Source organism: Phocoena phocoena, chromosome 2 (genome assembly GCF_963924675.1).
Source record: "Phocoena phocoena chromosome 2, mPhoPho1.1, whole genome shotgun sequence".
In the NCBI taxonomy this organism is placed as follows: domain Eukaryota; kingdom Metazoa; phylum Chordata; class Mammalia; order Artiodactyla; family Phocoenidae; genus Phocoena; species Phocoena phocoena.
Window position 1 is genome coordinate 25,919,724 of NC_089220.1, and position 14,674 is coordinate 25,934,397.

The window sequence follows — 14,674 nt, forward strand, 5'->3', positions numbered from 1 at the left end:
CTGGGGTGGTTGTCACCTTACACAGCAGCCTGGAGGACTGATGGGGGGCTGGAGTGGTTGTCCTGCCAGAAAGCTGGTCTTCTAAGTGCACCCAGGGAGCTATGCTACACCTCCTTAGGCCAAGGATGGCAGGAGCAACCCCTCCTGTGGCACTGATTCACCCAGCCCTTGGGATGCAGGGGAGGGGGCTTCGGTGTCCACTGCCCCTGGATACCAGGAAAGATCAGGTGGGCTGGTGACCTCCAGCGAGCCTCTGTCTTCAGGGTTCCCCCGCCTGCTCATCTCTGCTTCTGGGACTTTCTGTGCTCGGCAAAGATTGGTTTGGGCTCTCCCTACTATCCTGACCCGGTCCTCCCAGGGCTGCCAGAATCAAGTGCACAGGGTGCCTTCAGACGGGGTCAGGCCCCTGCATCTCCCTGACTTCCCAAGGCCTACCTGCTCTGGACCTGCCCCCGGGGAGTGGGAGAAGCCAGAAGAAGGCGGAGCGCTGGGGAGTGTTACCTGGCCCCTGCTCTTCTCTGAACCAGCACCAGTCCCACCCACGGGCCCTGAGGTCTTGGCTGGCTGAACCCACTGTGGGAGTGAGCTCTGAGGTAGGGCAGGAAGTAGCAGCAGGACTCCTGGGGGAGAGAGGGGGAGGACAGGCCCTGGGGCCGCGGTGACAGGCAGGCAGGGGGGCGCACCGAGGGTTGGGGTCACCAGGGAAACGCATGACTTCTGGCGCTACTCTCCTGATGGTGAACCGGGCCTGGGAGCTTAGAGGAAGGATGGAGGGAGGGAGCCGTCTGGACTGTGGAAGGCGTAGGGCCTCTTGAGGGGCCCCACAGAAGCCCAGAGTAGGCAGCACCCCTGCAAGAAAGTAACTGCACTCTGGGAGAGGGAAACCTCCAGAAGGTACCCCACTTGAGTATGCTGGGCGCTAAGCGCTGCCCACCCAGGCCATGGACAGAGGACAGGGGGTCGGGCATGGGGTTAGGAAACGTGTTCTGTTCGTGCTGCCTCTTGGTGATTTGGCAGGGAGAGGGGGCACTTCCTTGGTGGTCTCCAGCCTCAGGGGAGTCAGCTCTGGCCCAGGCCTCAGCGTTGCCCGTGGCGGAGGAAAAACATACCAAAGAAAAAGCCAGTTACAGATGAGCCCCGTGCCCTGCCCTCCCATCCCCGTTCCCTACCCCACAGCACCCAGGGCTCTGCACACAGCCAGGAGGCCAGGAGCCCCTTCCTCTGGGACTGCTCGTGGCCATGATACAGGACTTGAATGTTGAGGCTGGTGGCTGTGGAGGTCTCCCCGTCGGTTTGTCTGTCCTTGGGTGGGAGTCGGTCCTTGGGCTAGGCCATCAGACCTTGGCCTCCAGCATCTCCAGGAAGAGTTTGTGCATGGGCACCTTGCCTTGCAGTTTGAGGCTGTAGAAGTGCTGCACGGCCTTGGCAGCCGTCTGCCGAAGCAGAGGCAGCGTCAGCAGCAACTTGCCCGTCCTCCGCGGCTCCTCGTGGCGCTGGCTCAGCTCGTAGTCCTGCAGCGCCTCATGCAGCAGGTCCTGCAGCTTCTGGACCGCCTCCAGATCCTCGATGTACATGGAATCTGTGGACACAAGGCAGAGCATCAGTGGGCGTGGCCGGAGAGCACTGCCCTGGGCGTGGGGGCCACCCCAGGGTCCTTGATCTCTGCTTTGGAGGCTTCCAAATCCTCACTTTACAGAGAGAGAAACCCAGGCTCAGAGAGGTTAAGTTGCCAGTCTGAAGTCACAGAGGCCAATGACGGAGCTGTGGTTCACACCCAAGGAGAGATCTGTATCCACTGGGGACTTTTCTTGAGAACCCACCAAGAGGTGGCAGTGGAGACCCTGAAGGGCTTAAACACGAGCAGACCTGTCATTGTCCTGGAGGTGTCAGGTGGACTCTGGACCCAAACTGGTGGAATTGTAATCTTGTGTCCCTCACCTGCTAGCTCTGTGACTTTAGGCAAGTTATTTAATTTCTCTGTGCCTCATTGTCCTAATTTTTGAAAAGAGATAATAGCCATACCTACACCTCAAGAGGTTAAGTGAGTTAATACAGATCAAGGGCTTAAAACAGTACTTGTCACAAAATAAGTGCCCAGCTGGTGGTATCATCATCACCATCACCACCACCACCACCAGCATCATCATTAACACCATCACCACCATCATCTTAGTACCACCATCATCACCGTCAATCATCAGTACCACCACCACCATCACCTTCATCATCATCGCCATCGCCACCATCACCTTCATCATCATCGCTATCGCCACCAGCATAACCGTCAATCATCATCGCCATCGCCACCATCACCTTCATCATCATCGCTATCGCCACCAGCATAACCGTCAATCATCAGTACCACCACCACCATCACCTTCATCATCATCGCCATCGCCACCAGCATAACCGTCAATCATCGCCATCGCCACCATCACATTCATCATCATCGCCATCACCACCAGCATAACCGTCAATCATCATCACCACCACCACCACCAGCATCATCGTTAACACCATCACCACCATCATCTTAGTACCACCATCATCACCGTCAATCATCATCGCCATCGCCACCATCACCTTCATCATCATCGCCATCGCCACCAGCATAACCGTCAATCATCATCGCCATCGCCACCATCACCTTCATCATCATCGCTATCGCCACCAGCATAACCGTCAATCATCATCGCCATCGCCACCATCACCTTCATCATCATCGCCATCGCCACCAGCATAACCGTCAATCATCGCCATCGCCACCATCACCTTCATCATCATCGCCATCGCCACCAGCATAACCGTCAATCATCATCGCCATCGCCACCATCACCTTCATCATCATCGCCATCGCCACCAGCATAACCGTCAATCATCGCCATCGCCACCATCACCTTCATCATCATCGCCATCGCCACCAGCATAACCGTCAATCATCATCGCCATCGCCACCATCACCTTCATCATCATCGCTATCGCCACCAGCATAACCGTCAATCATCATCGCCATCGCCACCATCACCTTCATCATCATCGCCATCGCCACCAGCATAACCGTCAATCATCATCGCCATCGCCACCATCACCTTCATCATCATCGCCATCGCCACCAGCATAACCGTCATGACCGTGACGACCTTCATCATGATTATTATTGTTACTGCTGCCAGGAGGCACCAGCTCAAGTCTTCAGCGCATTCACTAACCTTACAAAATAGCTGTTACAGTACACACACACAGATAAAGGGGCTGAGCTCTGTGTCTGCGTGCCATGTGGTGGGGGATACGGGGGGACTAAGCATGGCTGGACACACGGGGCACAGTGACGGAAGATGCTCTTGGGAGTTCTACAGAATCCTGGAGAAGGCTTCGGGCTCAGGCCATGAACTTCAAATGAAATTTACCTAAATCCCAGAGGGGCAGGGAGGTGCCTGCTGACAGCTGGGTCTGAGCAGAAGCAAAGTAGAACCCACTTCATGGCCTTGGGGAAAATAACCAGCCCTCTGCTGATGTGCCTGAAAGATATGGAGCCACCACCCTGAACTGCAGCCCCCAGGGCCTGCCAAAGGTGGGAGGGTATGGGTGCATGTGAAGCAAGGGAACTTGAAGCTCTGCGTGGGTTGTCAAGGAAGACTGGGCAAGTTTCCTGAATTCTTCAAAAAAAAGCAGGGCAATTCCTTTGCATTGCTGGGTTGGTTTAGATACCAGACTGCCAAGGGCAGTTGTACCAACTGGCTAACCCCAGTAATTCCCTCTGACGTTTTGGATCCATACTCAGCCCATGCCTCCAAGGGTCCTGTCTCTTTTTCTTAGGAGAATAGCAGTAGAATGAGGTGGATAAGACTCTGGAGTCTCAGATGCTGTGTGACTTTGGCCAAGTTACTTAGGCTCTCTGAGATTGTTTCCTGTCTGTGAAACAGAGCAAATGAGAGTGCCTACCTCACAGGGTAGTGGTGAGGGTTAAATGAACTAGCACGTCATCAGGCACTAATAAATGCTGTTATTATCATTACTGTGAAAACTCAGACTGCAGGAGAGTGCTCCTGCAGGGCCGGCCCCATACCTAAGACTCCTCCACATTTTTCTGCTCCTTGTTACCAAGGGGGTGAGGACTCTTCCTTTGCCAGCTGGGGATGAAGCGTGGCTCCATTCCTACACTCTTGGCTGATTCCAGAGCGTGCAGCCAAGATGCACTAGTCCCTGTAAGGCTGGGACCTGGCCATCCAGATTCCTTTCCTTCCTGCCGGTTTCCTCTCCCCACCACCCCACGCTCCCCAAGGAGGCCAAAATTGGCAGCTGGCTTCGACCAAAAATGAAATAAAATAACATTGGAAGATTAATTCCTGTGCAATCCATCAGCGAGTCTGTATCGATGGCATTGATAAACTGTTAATTACAAAATCAATGGCTATGAATTCTTTCTGCTGTCAGGGAGCCTTGGAGAGGCCGGGAGGTGGGGTGAAAGACAGCCAGCAGGCTCCGAGGGGGCGTGGTTTGGGGCCAAAGCCTCTGACCTGCTACCACCCACTCAGCCTCCGCAGTGGCACCTGCGGTGGCCCTGGGGGCTGCCACCAGCACCACTCCAGTGATCTCCTAGCCCCTGTCTCTCCTCCAGCTAACACGCTGTCTGCCTGGGTGACTGTCCTACCTCACTGCTGGGGACAGGTCGCTCCTCCACAACCTTTCACGGCTCCCTATACTGACCCTATTCCACCCCACTCCCTTCAGAGTCCTGGAGCCTCTGCTCTGACACCAACAGCTCTTCTAGCCATACCTCCAAACAGGTCTGCTCTTTCTCTGTTTCCTGCCTGCACCTGATCGCTCCATGACGCAGCCAAGGCCTGAGGCATCACAAACTCCTCTTTTTCCACTTGGAGCTCTTGAACCTGCACAGAGCTGCAGGATGGCCTGGTAAATGCCACTGGGGCAAGAAGTCCAGGTTCCCGGCACTTTGTCTCTCATGGCAAAGCACCTACTCCGGCAAAGCTTGATGCTAGCGGCAGCTCCTGCCGGGCTCCGTCGGTCCTCAGGTGTTTTATATTTGTATGTGTGTATGTCTGTGTGTGCGCGCGTGTCTGTATGTACTGAGACCTAAGGCCAGAGCAGCTGGCAGAGCTAAAGAGTCCTCTGAAAGCTTGGCGTTGAGGAGTGGGTGGAGGCGACAGATGAGTGGCCTCCTACCTCCTCACGTTCCTCTCCTGGTCTGGGCAAGCGTGAGCTCCGGTTCTTGTGAGAAGTGGTCAGGAGAGTCCAACATCCAGGAGGTGCCCTCCAGGATCTGGGCGGCCTCGCTGCATCTCGCTGTGCTTGCCCTGTGTCCTCTGATTTCACTTGTTCCCTTTCCTCCTCGGCCCACCCAAACCCCCAGCCCCTCTACAACCGCTGATGACAATGCTTCCCTTGGAATAGGAGAGCGCAGGGAACTGTGACGGTGTGAAACTATTCTGCATGATATGTGATGATGGAGATTTGTCGTTGTGCATTTGTCAAAACTGATAGAACCAGACAACACAAAGAGTAAGCTCTGAAGGCAACTGTGGACTTTTGTTAATAATAATGTATCAGTATCGGCTCATTGGGCTTCCATGCTGGCTCAGTGGTTAAGAATCTGCCTGCCAATGCAGAGGACATGGGTTCGAGCCTTGGTCTGGGAAGATCGCACATGCCGCGGAGCAACTAAGCCCGTGCACCACAACTACTGAAGCCCGCGCACCTAGAGCCCGTGCTCCGCAACAAGAGAAGCCACTGCAGTGAGAAGCCCGCGCGCCACAGCAAAGAGCAGCCTCCGCTCGCTGCAACTAGAGAAAGCCAGCACGCAGCAATGAAGACCCAATGCAGCCAAAAATAAATAAACAAAACTTAAAAAAAAAAAAAGCCGTCAGATTAAAAAAAAAAATTGGCTCATTAATTGCAACAAATTACCAGACTAACGCAAGATGTTAATGGGAATTGTGTATAGGGGCTGGGGAATGAAGGTGGGATGGTGTATGGCACTCTATATACTATCTGCTCAGTTATTCTGTCAATCTGAAACTGTACCAAAAAGAAACCAACAGCGTTAACATTCTCTAACAGACTACATTACAATTTTGGAATCAAGGTGTGTGTAAATGGTCTCTACAGAAGTATGTAAAATGTTTAACTCTTTTTTTTGCATTAGTTTTTTAATAAAAGGGATTTGAACTGAAAAAAAAAAAAAAAAGCTTCCTTCTGTCTATTAGGTCACATTCCCTGGAAGCAGAGCCTGAGATGGGGGTTCAGGTGCATGGGATTTGTGGCGAGCGTGCTTTCAGGAGAAAGGAAGGTGAGGAGGCGGGATAGGGCGAGGGCGGGGCAAGCACGGTAAGGATGCACGCAGCCTGGCTTGTGCCTGATCCCACTCCAGGAGTCCAGCCTTTGGCTCCCCTGTGTGGGTCCGCTTTTGGCTGAAGGTGAGAAGGGGGCGGGGGGTTGGATATGTAACCCTCCAAGCAAGGCAGGTGAGGGTAGGTCTCTGGCGAAGGGGGCAGGTGTGTGCTACCAGCAGCAAAATTCAGCAGCTGGGGCACGGATGCACTAACCCAGTAAAGGGGGTCTGAGTGGGGCAGTGACAGCATCCCCTGTATTCTCTGTGAAGCCATTTGTTAGGGGACCAACTGTCTCAGTTTTACAGGGATTGAGGTTTCCCAGGACATGGAACTTCCAGTGAAAGTGTGACAGCATTAAGCAAACTGGCTGGTTCCCGTATTTGTACTGTCTCCATCTGGAACCAGCTCTCTCTCTTCCATACACTGATTACACTTGTTTTCTCTAATATTAATAATAATGATAATAATTAATACTTATTGAACATTTCCCCTAGGCCAGGCACTGGGCTAAGCGCGTTATCTTCAGTCAATCATTTAAAAAAGTGCTTGGAGGAGGGATGGGGACATCCCAACTTTACACACAGGAGAGCTACGGAAGGTTGCCAACTTGCCCAAGGTCACACTGCTACGAAGTATCAGAGCTAGAATTTGAACTTGGGTCCACTTTGAACTTGACTGAGATCTGAGCAATTGACTACTGCATGCACCCAGCAGCAGAATTATGTATCTGCGTGCCTGACACTCTCTCTTTAGGACAGGGACCCCGCCTTTCTCCTTCTTCTGCAATCTCCACCTGGCCTGGTACCTGCAGAGTGTGGACACAGGTTACATTGAAGCTCACTCACCTGAGTTACCAATGCCCGGTCCCTCTCCCCAGATAGTCTAGCTAGAAGTTGGTGGGCGCTAAAAGAAATGGAGTGAAGCCTCCTTTTTAATGCCAGGAAAGTTTTCTCTCTTGGGCCTGAGCAATTTGAGTGGGAGATTCAAGGAGTGTGTATAAGCTTGGAGTTGATTTTGGAATCAGAGGACCTTGGTTTGGGTCCTAGCTCTGTCTGACACTCTTTAACTGTGTGACCCTGGGCAATTTGCTTCACCTTTCCAAGCCCCAGTTTCCCCATTTGTAAAATGGGGTTAAAATAATAACTTTGCTCATAGGGTTGACTGTAAGATGAAATCAGTTCAGGGCTAATTGATTTAACAGACCGAGCACTTATTATATGCCAAGCATAGTGTAAGCGTACCTATATATAAATAAATCCCTTCCATAGTCTTCTGGACTGTTTGTTGTTCCCATTTTACTGATGAAGAAACTGAGGCACAGGGTGAAGTGCGGCACAGACTTGCCCAAGTGGCAGGAGCAGGATTTGACTCTTAGCAACCTGCCTCCCAAATCTGTGCCCTTAACCCTGTGCTGATCTTCATGGCAAGGGCCCAGGAGGATGCTCTGCAAATCAAGGCCTTAGGAAATACTCAGCCAATGCCAGTCTTCATCACCATCTCTTCGACTCCAGGCCACCCCTTGCACAATCTTTGGTGACAAGAAGCTCTGGCGTTCTCACACCATTCCTGCCCCTTACAGAGGTCCTGCTCACAGGCCCCAGAGCTGTGCTCCCCAGGCCCAGAAGACCTCTTGCGGCTCCCCCTGGACGCCGCATACCCGCCCGTACCTGAGTTGGCCAGGGCCAGGGCCTTGAGCGTCACAAACTCCTCCTTCTCCACCTTGAGCTTCTTATACCTGCGCACCAGCTGCAGGATGGCCCGGTAGAGCTCCAGCAGTCCCGCGAGGCGGGAGCGTTCCTCATCCATGATGTAGTCCTCAGCGTACACCAGCTTGTCATCGTAGGGCAGTGAGCGGTACACGATGCCCAGGATGAGGATCTCCATCCAGGCACTCTGCAGCAGACTCATCTGGTCCCCCAGAGAGAGGCTGGAGAAGCCTGCAGGAAGAGGGGGCAAGCAGGGCAGCAGAGGTCAGGGGGCCTCCCTGGCGCTCGTGGGGAACCTCTGGACCCTGCCCCTCCCTTTTACCTGCTGGTCTCATTGTCCTTCCCTTGGTGAATGAGTCAGACATGGAATTCACGGAAAAGACTTAACAAAACAAGAGCTCAGTCAATGCTGACGGTTGTTATTATCATTATTAGTTCTATGGCATTTTTCGAATGTGCAGAGAGGCTTTTTGATTAAAAGTATTTGTAATTTAAGGAGTTATTGAATTCATAGTAGAATCAGGAGGTGGCAGTATAGGGTGCCTTCCACTCAGAGGAGTTTCCATATCCCCCCTCTCTGCTCAGCGCAGGGGAGGCTTTAGTGCTTTCGAGTGACGCCTGACCTCAATGCAGAGTCTCAGCTGTGCTGAGACCCAGGGGTCCAACCAGGAAGGAGGAGGAATCAGCTGTCCCCGGCCAGTGACCACAGCCTGGGGCTGCTAAGAGCTCAAGAGCGCCCAGGGTCAGGGGGCACTTTCTCACAGGCAGCCTGTCCTCCCAGAGGTCAGACCCCCATTGGCCTGGCCATCACTCTCCACCTAACAATGACCCAAGCAGTCCTGTATTCTGTGAGCTTGGATCATGGGCATTTCCCCCTCCCTACTAGCAAGGAGGCTGAGTTCAGAGTGAAAGAAGGATGGGGGCAGGGGCGGCTCCAGAGTTATGACACTGTCTTGTTCAGTGTGCTCTGGAGATTGCCTGGGCTTGAATCCCGACTCTGCATTTACTACCTGTAGGCTGACCTTGTAAGAGCTGTGCTACTTCCCCAAACCTCAGCTTCCCCATCTATGAAATGGGTATAACAGTAGTGCCTGCTTCAGAGAGTCACTGTGAGGTCTAAATGAGACCATGATTACAAAACATACATTTACTGAGCTCTTACTATTATTATTAATGATGAGAAGAAAGTCTTCATCTGCAAAATGAGAATGACGCCCTGGAACTGTATTATATATGCACTTAACTTAGGTAAAGTCACTTCACATCTTGATTTAAGAGAAAGAAAAAAAAAGGAAGGAAGGAAGGGAGCAGCGAGGGAAGCAGGGAGGGAGGAGGAGAGTTGATTTTCAAATACCTTGGTCACTAAACACAAGGCAGTAACTTCAACCAGAAACTCAGTGATGGGTTCCAGGACTGACCACACCCGATGTACCAAAAAGGAAAGGTATCCACAAAGCCACTGCACTATGCACCCGTCATGGACAACTGAAATTAAGGGAGCTCCACGGGTAATTTTGCTTATGTAGGACTCTTTACTTGCTGACCTAGAACCTAACCCCACTTAGATGCAGTGTTCTGACTCAGGGTGCAGTGAGGATGAAAAGAGATGGCCGCGGGAAGCACCTAACACCTCCCCCTGCACACAACTGGTGCTCAGTACATGTGAACGAGGAAGGTAGGTACTATTACTGTTGCTGTTGTTGTTAGCACGCTACTGACGTGATTCTTCTCCCCCGCCCCCAGACTGGAGGCCCAGGGGCGGTCCCAAGCCTCTGGATTTCTTGGAGTCTATTCCACCCTCATCTGCTGTCCTCTGTCTCTAAAAGCCACTGTCCCTCCCTGTTTTCCAACCAGCGCAACAACCAGTGTCCAACTGTAAGGGGCATCCCGGGGAGGAAGCCCCCCTTCGCTCAGCAGGTACCCCTTTCCCAGTAAACACCCTTTTTAGTCTGACTATCACAGTTCGCAGGCCGATCTGTACAACCCGGACCTGGGATCACCACCCGGCTGCTGGCATCCCCGGGTGATCGCCCACAGAGCTGGAGCGATTATACTGCCGACACGGGGTGAGCGTGGATTGATGCGCCTTCTCGGGGGAGAGGCTGTGGCACAGAGGGGTCAGGTGCTCGTGTGTTGTCGTCCAGATCCCAGAGTGGGAGCGGGTGTGGGCTGCCCGTGGTGGCGGGGAGAGCCGGGTGGTAATGAAAGATAGATAGAAATGGACATCCAATTTCCCTTATCGGGCCTCTGAGCAGGAGAGGCCTGGGGCGACATTAATTAACAGATACCAATCAGCCAGCACGGGGGGTGTGTGTACGTAGGGACGTGTGGGACTGCACTGGGGGTGCGGGTCTGAAGGCAGACAGACTGGGAGGGAAGATGTAGGAGGTGGACGGGGCAAAATTAATAGACAATTGAACTGGAAGGTGGCAGAGAGGGAGGGTGAGGTAGGAGCTAGGCTTCTGGAAACGAAAGACAAAAGATTCACGAGAGGTTCAGGGCTAGGAGAACATGAGCGACACGCTCTGCCCCCTTGTTCACGCCCCACATACTTTCTGAGCACCTACTAAGTGCCAGGCACCAGGGACAAAATGGCCAGCTGGAACCAGAGCCGATCCCTGACTTCCAGAGCTCAGTCAAGAGGGAAAGCCACACCCCAAGTCACGGCGTGTCCCCATGAGGTTACAGCTGTAAGAAGAGCTCCAGTGAGATGAAGGGCTGAGAACATGCAACGGGGGAATGTGGCCCAAATGAGAGAGTCCGGGGGACTCTGCAGAAGAGGAGACTTTGGGGCTGAGCTCTGAGGGGCGAGGTGGAGCCCTGAAGGGGTGTGTCTGCACGGACCGCTGTCACTCCTGTGCCCCGGGCTCCCGGGAGCACGGGCACCAAGCCGCTCACCTTCCGAGCCCCACTGCCAAGTGCCAGCCTGGTGCAAAGGGGCCCCACAAACATTCCTGGCACAGAGGCAAGAATGGACAGATGCCACCGGGCCTCGACTCCTGGGTGACGAGAAGATGGGCCAGAAGAACATAGATGGACCCTCTTAGTCCTCTAGACATGAGTCTGGATTTAGCTGCCTTTGCTTATCATGCCTGAGTCAGAGGCAGGCCTACAGGGCAGGTCAGTGGCAGAGGGTGCGGTGGAGGGGGGGATGGAGCAACTTGGGGATGTGGGACCACCACCTGAGGGTGTCCTGAGGCCCGTGTGCACACCCCTTGCTAGGCTGGTTTGAGGAGTGACTCAGCCCCTGACTCTTCTCTTCTTCCTTGAGCTTCTTCAGAAGGATCTAGAAATAGCTTTGAAAATCCAGGTGCACACCCCAAAGTGCTGCACAGTGGATAGAGGCTGCTTGGTTTTGTGCAAGGTCAGGGGGGAAATATTGGATATTTTCTAATATTTGAAATAGCTCAAATATTTTCTAATGTTTGACAAAAGAAACACAAGAAGGAAAAATGAGAAATAAAAATTATCTCTAGGAGAAAGGAGGGAGAGGGGATGGGGATGGAGGTGAGAGTTCTGCCTACGCGTTTTTGTCTAGTTTTGGCTTTTGAACCTGTCCGTGTTGAAGAAGTGACATTAAATCAAGCATAACACAAAAGGCATTCTCCCTCCAACCTAGCAATCTCACTGCTAGGAATTTCTCCTAGAAAGAAAAGTACGCATAAACATAAAAAGATAAATGTGAAAAGGCTGTTGGTCAGATCTGTTTGTAACGACCCAAAGCAGGCGACAACCTGAATGTAACCAATGTACTATATGTACTTATTATATAAATGTAATAAAATGTAATTATTAGCTAGGTGAATGGAACAGTAGAAGCCACTAGAGAGAATAAGGAAGAACCATGAATGTGGATGTAGAAAGATACTCACTGCCCAAGAAAGACGTTAACTATTAAGGGCACAGATGCCAGAGCCAGCCTGTCTGTTGGAATCCTAGCTCTGCTGACCACTGGCTGTGACCCTGGGCACATTTTCTATGCCCCAGTTTCCTCATCTGTAAAATGGGAATAATAATAGTACTTACCTCATTGGGTTGTTTGGATTAAATGAGCTAACGTGTGGACCGCTTAGAACACGGCTTAGCATATAGTAAACGCTACTATTTCATATAACTAAATGAGAAAAGCAGAGTGTAAAGCAGTGTCATAGTATGAACGATGGCAGGGAGGGGACACACACACAGTGGCTGTACACATACACAAATTCCCAGAATGAGACTTAAGAAAGATGGGTATTTGGAACACATCACTTCCACCCCTCTGCCACATCTTTACTGGAAGCACATATTCTTTCTTTTATTAAACCCAAACAAAGGAGCTGAAGCACTCCTCCCTGCCCTTCAGCAATGCACCCTTCACTTCTGCGTTCCTGTGCTGGGCTGAGGCTCCTCCATCAACTGATCAGCAATTCTGGGGCAGAGGGGCTGCTGGGAGAGGCTACGTGTGGCCCGTGCCCCTGGGGCTCTCCCAGCTGGCTGCCTACTCCCACCTCTCCCACCCTGAGCTCTGCTGCCCCCGGAAAGTTGCTTTATCTGCATCAACTGATCTAATAACATTCAGGCTCTTCCCAAGCCCCCATCCCCCAGTGATTTGACAGCATGAGCTTCTAGAATTTAAAAAAAAAAAAAAAAAAAGAGCACATAATTTGTGGCAAGTGGAGTTCATAATCTGTTAATTTATTATCGTTTCTGTCGACCTGGAGGGCCATTAGCAGAGGTAATAAAGGGAGATGTAATTATAGGATCTGAGGCCACTCCAGACACAGCTGCTGTCACTCGTCAGCCCATATTTCATCGGCCGCTGGTGTTCTTCTCTCCCCAGTGTGAGCCAGACAGTGGCTTCCTGGTAGCAGGGTCTCTGAGGGACCCTCCGCTAGGAGGTCCCTGGGGGGTGTCCCCTGCAGAGGCCGTGCACGTGTCAGCCTGGGCTGGGCAGGGCCAGCTGGAGGAAGCTGTCCTGGCTGGGGCACCCTCGGGGCTGCCTGGGCTGGGAGGATAACACCTAATAACATCTGCAGGCTGCAATTCATCAAGTGATACCCACTGCCTGTGAATGTTTGGTGCCTCTTGTTCTAATCTCTCGCTCATGGGGAATAAGAGGCGGACACTCTAAAGACTTGGGCTTGTTCTCTGGGCAGCCCAATACTTGGAAAATTCAACTCAAGGGAAAAGCCTGTGCTGGGGTGGGCAACTTCAGACTGACTCAAACGAAAGAGTGGCTGCTGCTCTGGGGGAATCACAGCAGCCCCAGCTTTCCCACGGAACTCACCCTTGCAAAAGTATCCTGTGTGTTCAGTAATATGGGGAAAAGGGAGGGGAGTGCTGGGAATGAGTCCGTGCTCAAATGAGGCTTCCTTCCGGCTAAGCTGGCCACTCAGTGCCCGCATGAATATGTCCGCTTCTGTGCACAGCACTTAATGTCCCTCTGGACTTTTCCTCCATGGCCACTTGCCCATCAATCCTGAAGGCCTCACTCTTGTTCAACTCTCTCCCCACAAGCCCGTGGCATCCCTCCTGCCTCTGCACTCCATCCTGTGGTTCTTCCTGCTGCATTCTAACTAAGCATCTGCCTTCTCACGTCTGAGATACAGGAGGTGGGAAATGGGTGGGTAGAGAGGAAACAAGATTGGCCGTTGAGGGGATAACTGTTGAAGCAGGGTAATGGGGAGGCTCATCATACTCTTTGGTCTACCTCTGTTTGAAATTTTCCATGAAAAAAGTTTTTTGTTTTGTTTGTTTTTAATTATCTAACTTATTCCCAAATGAGACCCTTAGGGCAGCAATTAACCTAATTCTTTAGATGGGCCACAACTCCTAGCAAGAGAGTTTAAATACAGTTAGTGCTCAATAAATGCATGCAAAAGCAAGTAGGAAGCACCCTCTGTGTGCCAGGCTCTGGATTAGACGATACTGACGCATGAAATGTGGTATCCTATGCTTAATTCAGGGCAGCGGCTTGGGCTCCTCTCCAGAGCTCTAACCTGAGCCGTCTAAAGAACACAAGCCAGTCCTTCTGTCTGTCCAGGGACCAAGATGGACAGTTGCTGACAGAAGTCCCAGGGTGGGGCCCTGGCTTGTATCCTCCCTACTCAACCTGCCCTGTTTCTCATTCTCATTCTCTGACCAGGTCTTCAGATAAGTTTTCCATCTAACCTGAGATGGGATTAAGTCAATTAGTTTAACTATATCAGGCACTGGATTACGTCATCACCCTTAATATGAGGTTTACATGCAGTAGCAGGAGACCCTATTAATTAATTTTACCTTAAACACTAGAAGGTCAGGCCCAAATAATTCAGCATGCAAATGTATGCAAAATAGGCAAATTAGCATTTGAGACAGACAAATAAGCCCCTATGCTTATTTTATTTTTTAAGCAAAAAGAATTCAGCTTTGGACAAGGAGAAATGATGATGTGAAAGGAGGCTTTTCATACTATTAGCAACGACAATGGTCACAGTCTCTGCCATTTATCAGGTGCCCACTCTGTGCGGGGCCTGGGCTAAGCGAGCCAGGTCCTCCCAGCAACCCAGTGAGGGAGGCTCTACTACTCACAGGTGGGGACCCTGACGCACAGAAAAATGAAGCAGCTCGCACAGAGCCAGTAAGGACAGAGCT

General features: G+C 51.8%; 1 protein-coding gene across 4 annotated transcripts in view; it reads right to left on the reverse strand.

The window, feature by feature from the left end:
- Positions 1 to 1,334: 1,334 nt before the first annotated feature.
- The window catches only part of ESRRB (estrogen related receptor beta), a 105,504-nt gene continuing 92,164 nt past the window's right edge, over positions 1,335 to 14,674 (reverse strand). For all 4 annotated transcript variants that reach the window (XM_065872935.1, XM_065872937.1, XM_065872936.1 and 1 more), the window contains 2 exons: positions 8,018 to 8,287; positions 1,335 to 1,579 (listed from right to left, as the gene is read on the reverse strand). In XM_065872935.1, the coding sequence (XP_065729007.1) occupies positions 1,335 to 1,579; positions 8,018 to 8,287 (515 nt within the window). The remainder of the gene's footprint in view (positions 1,580 to 8,017; positions 8,288 to 14,674) is intronic.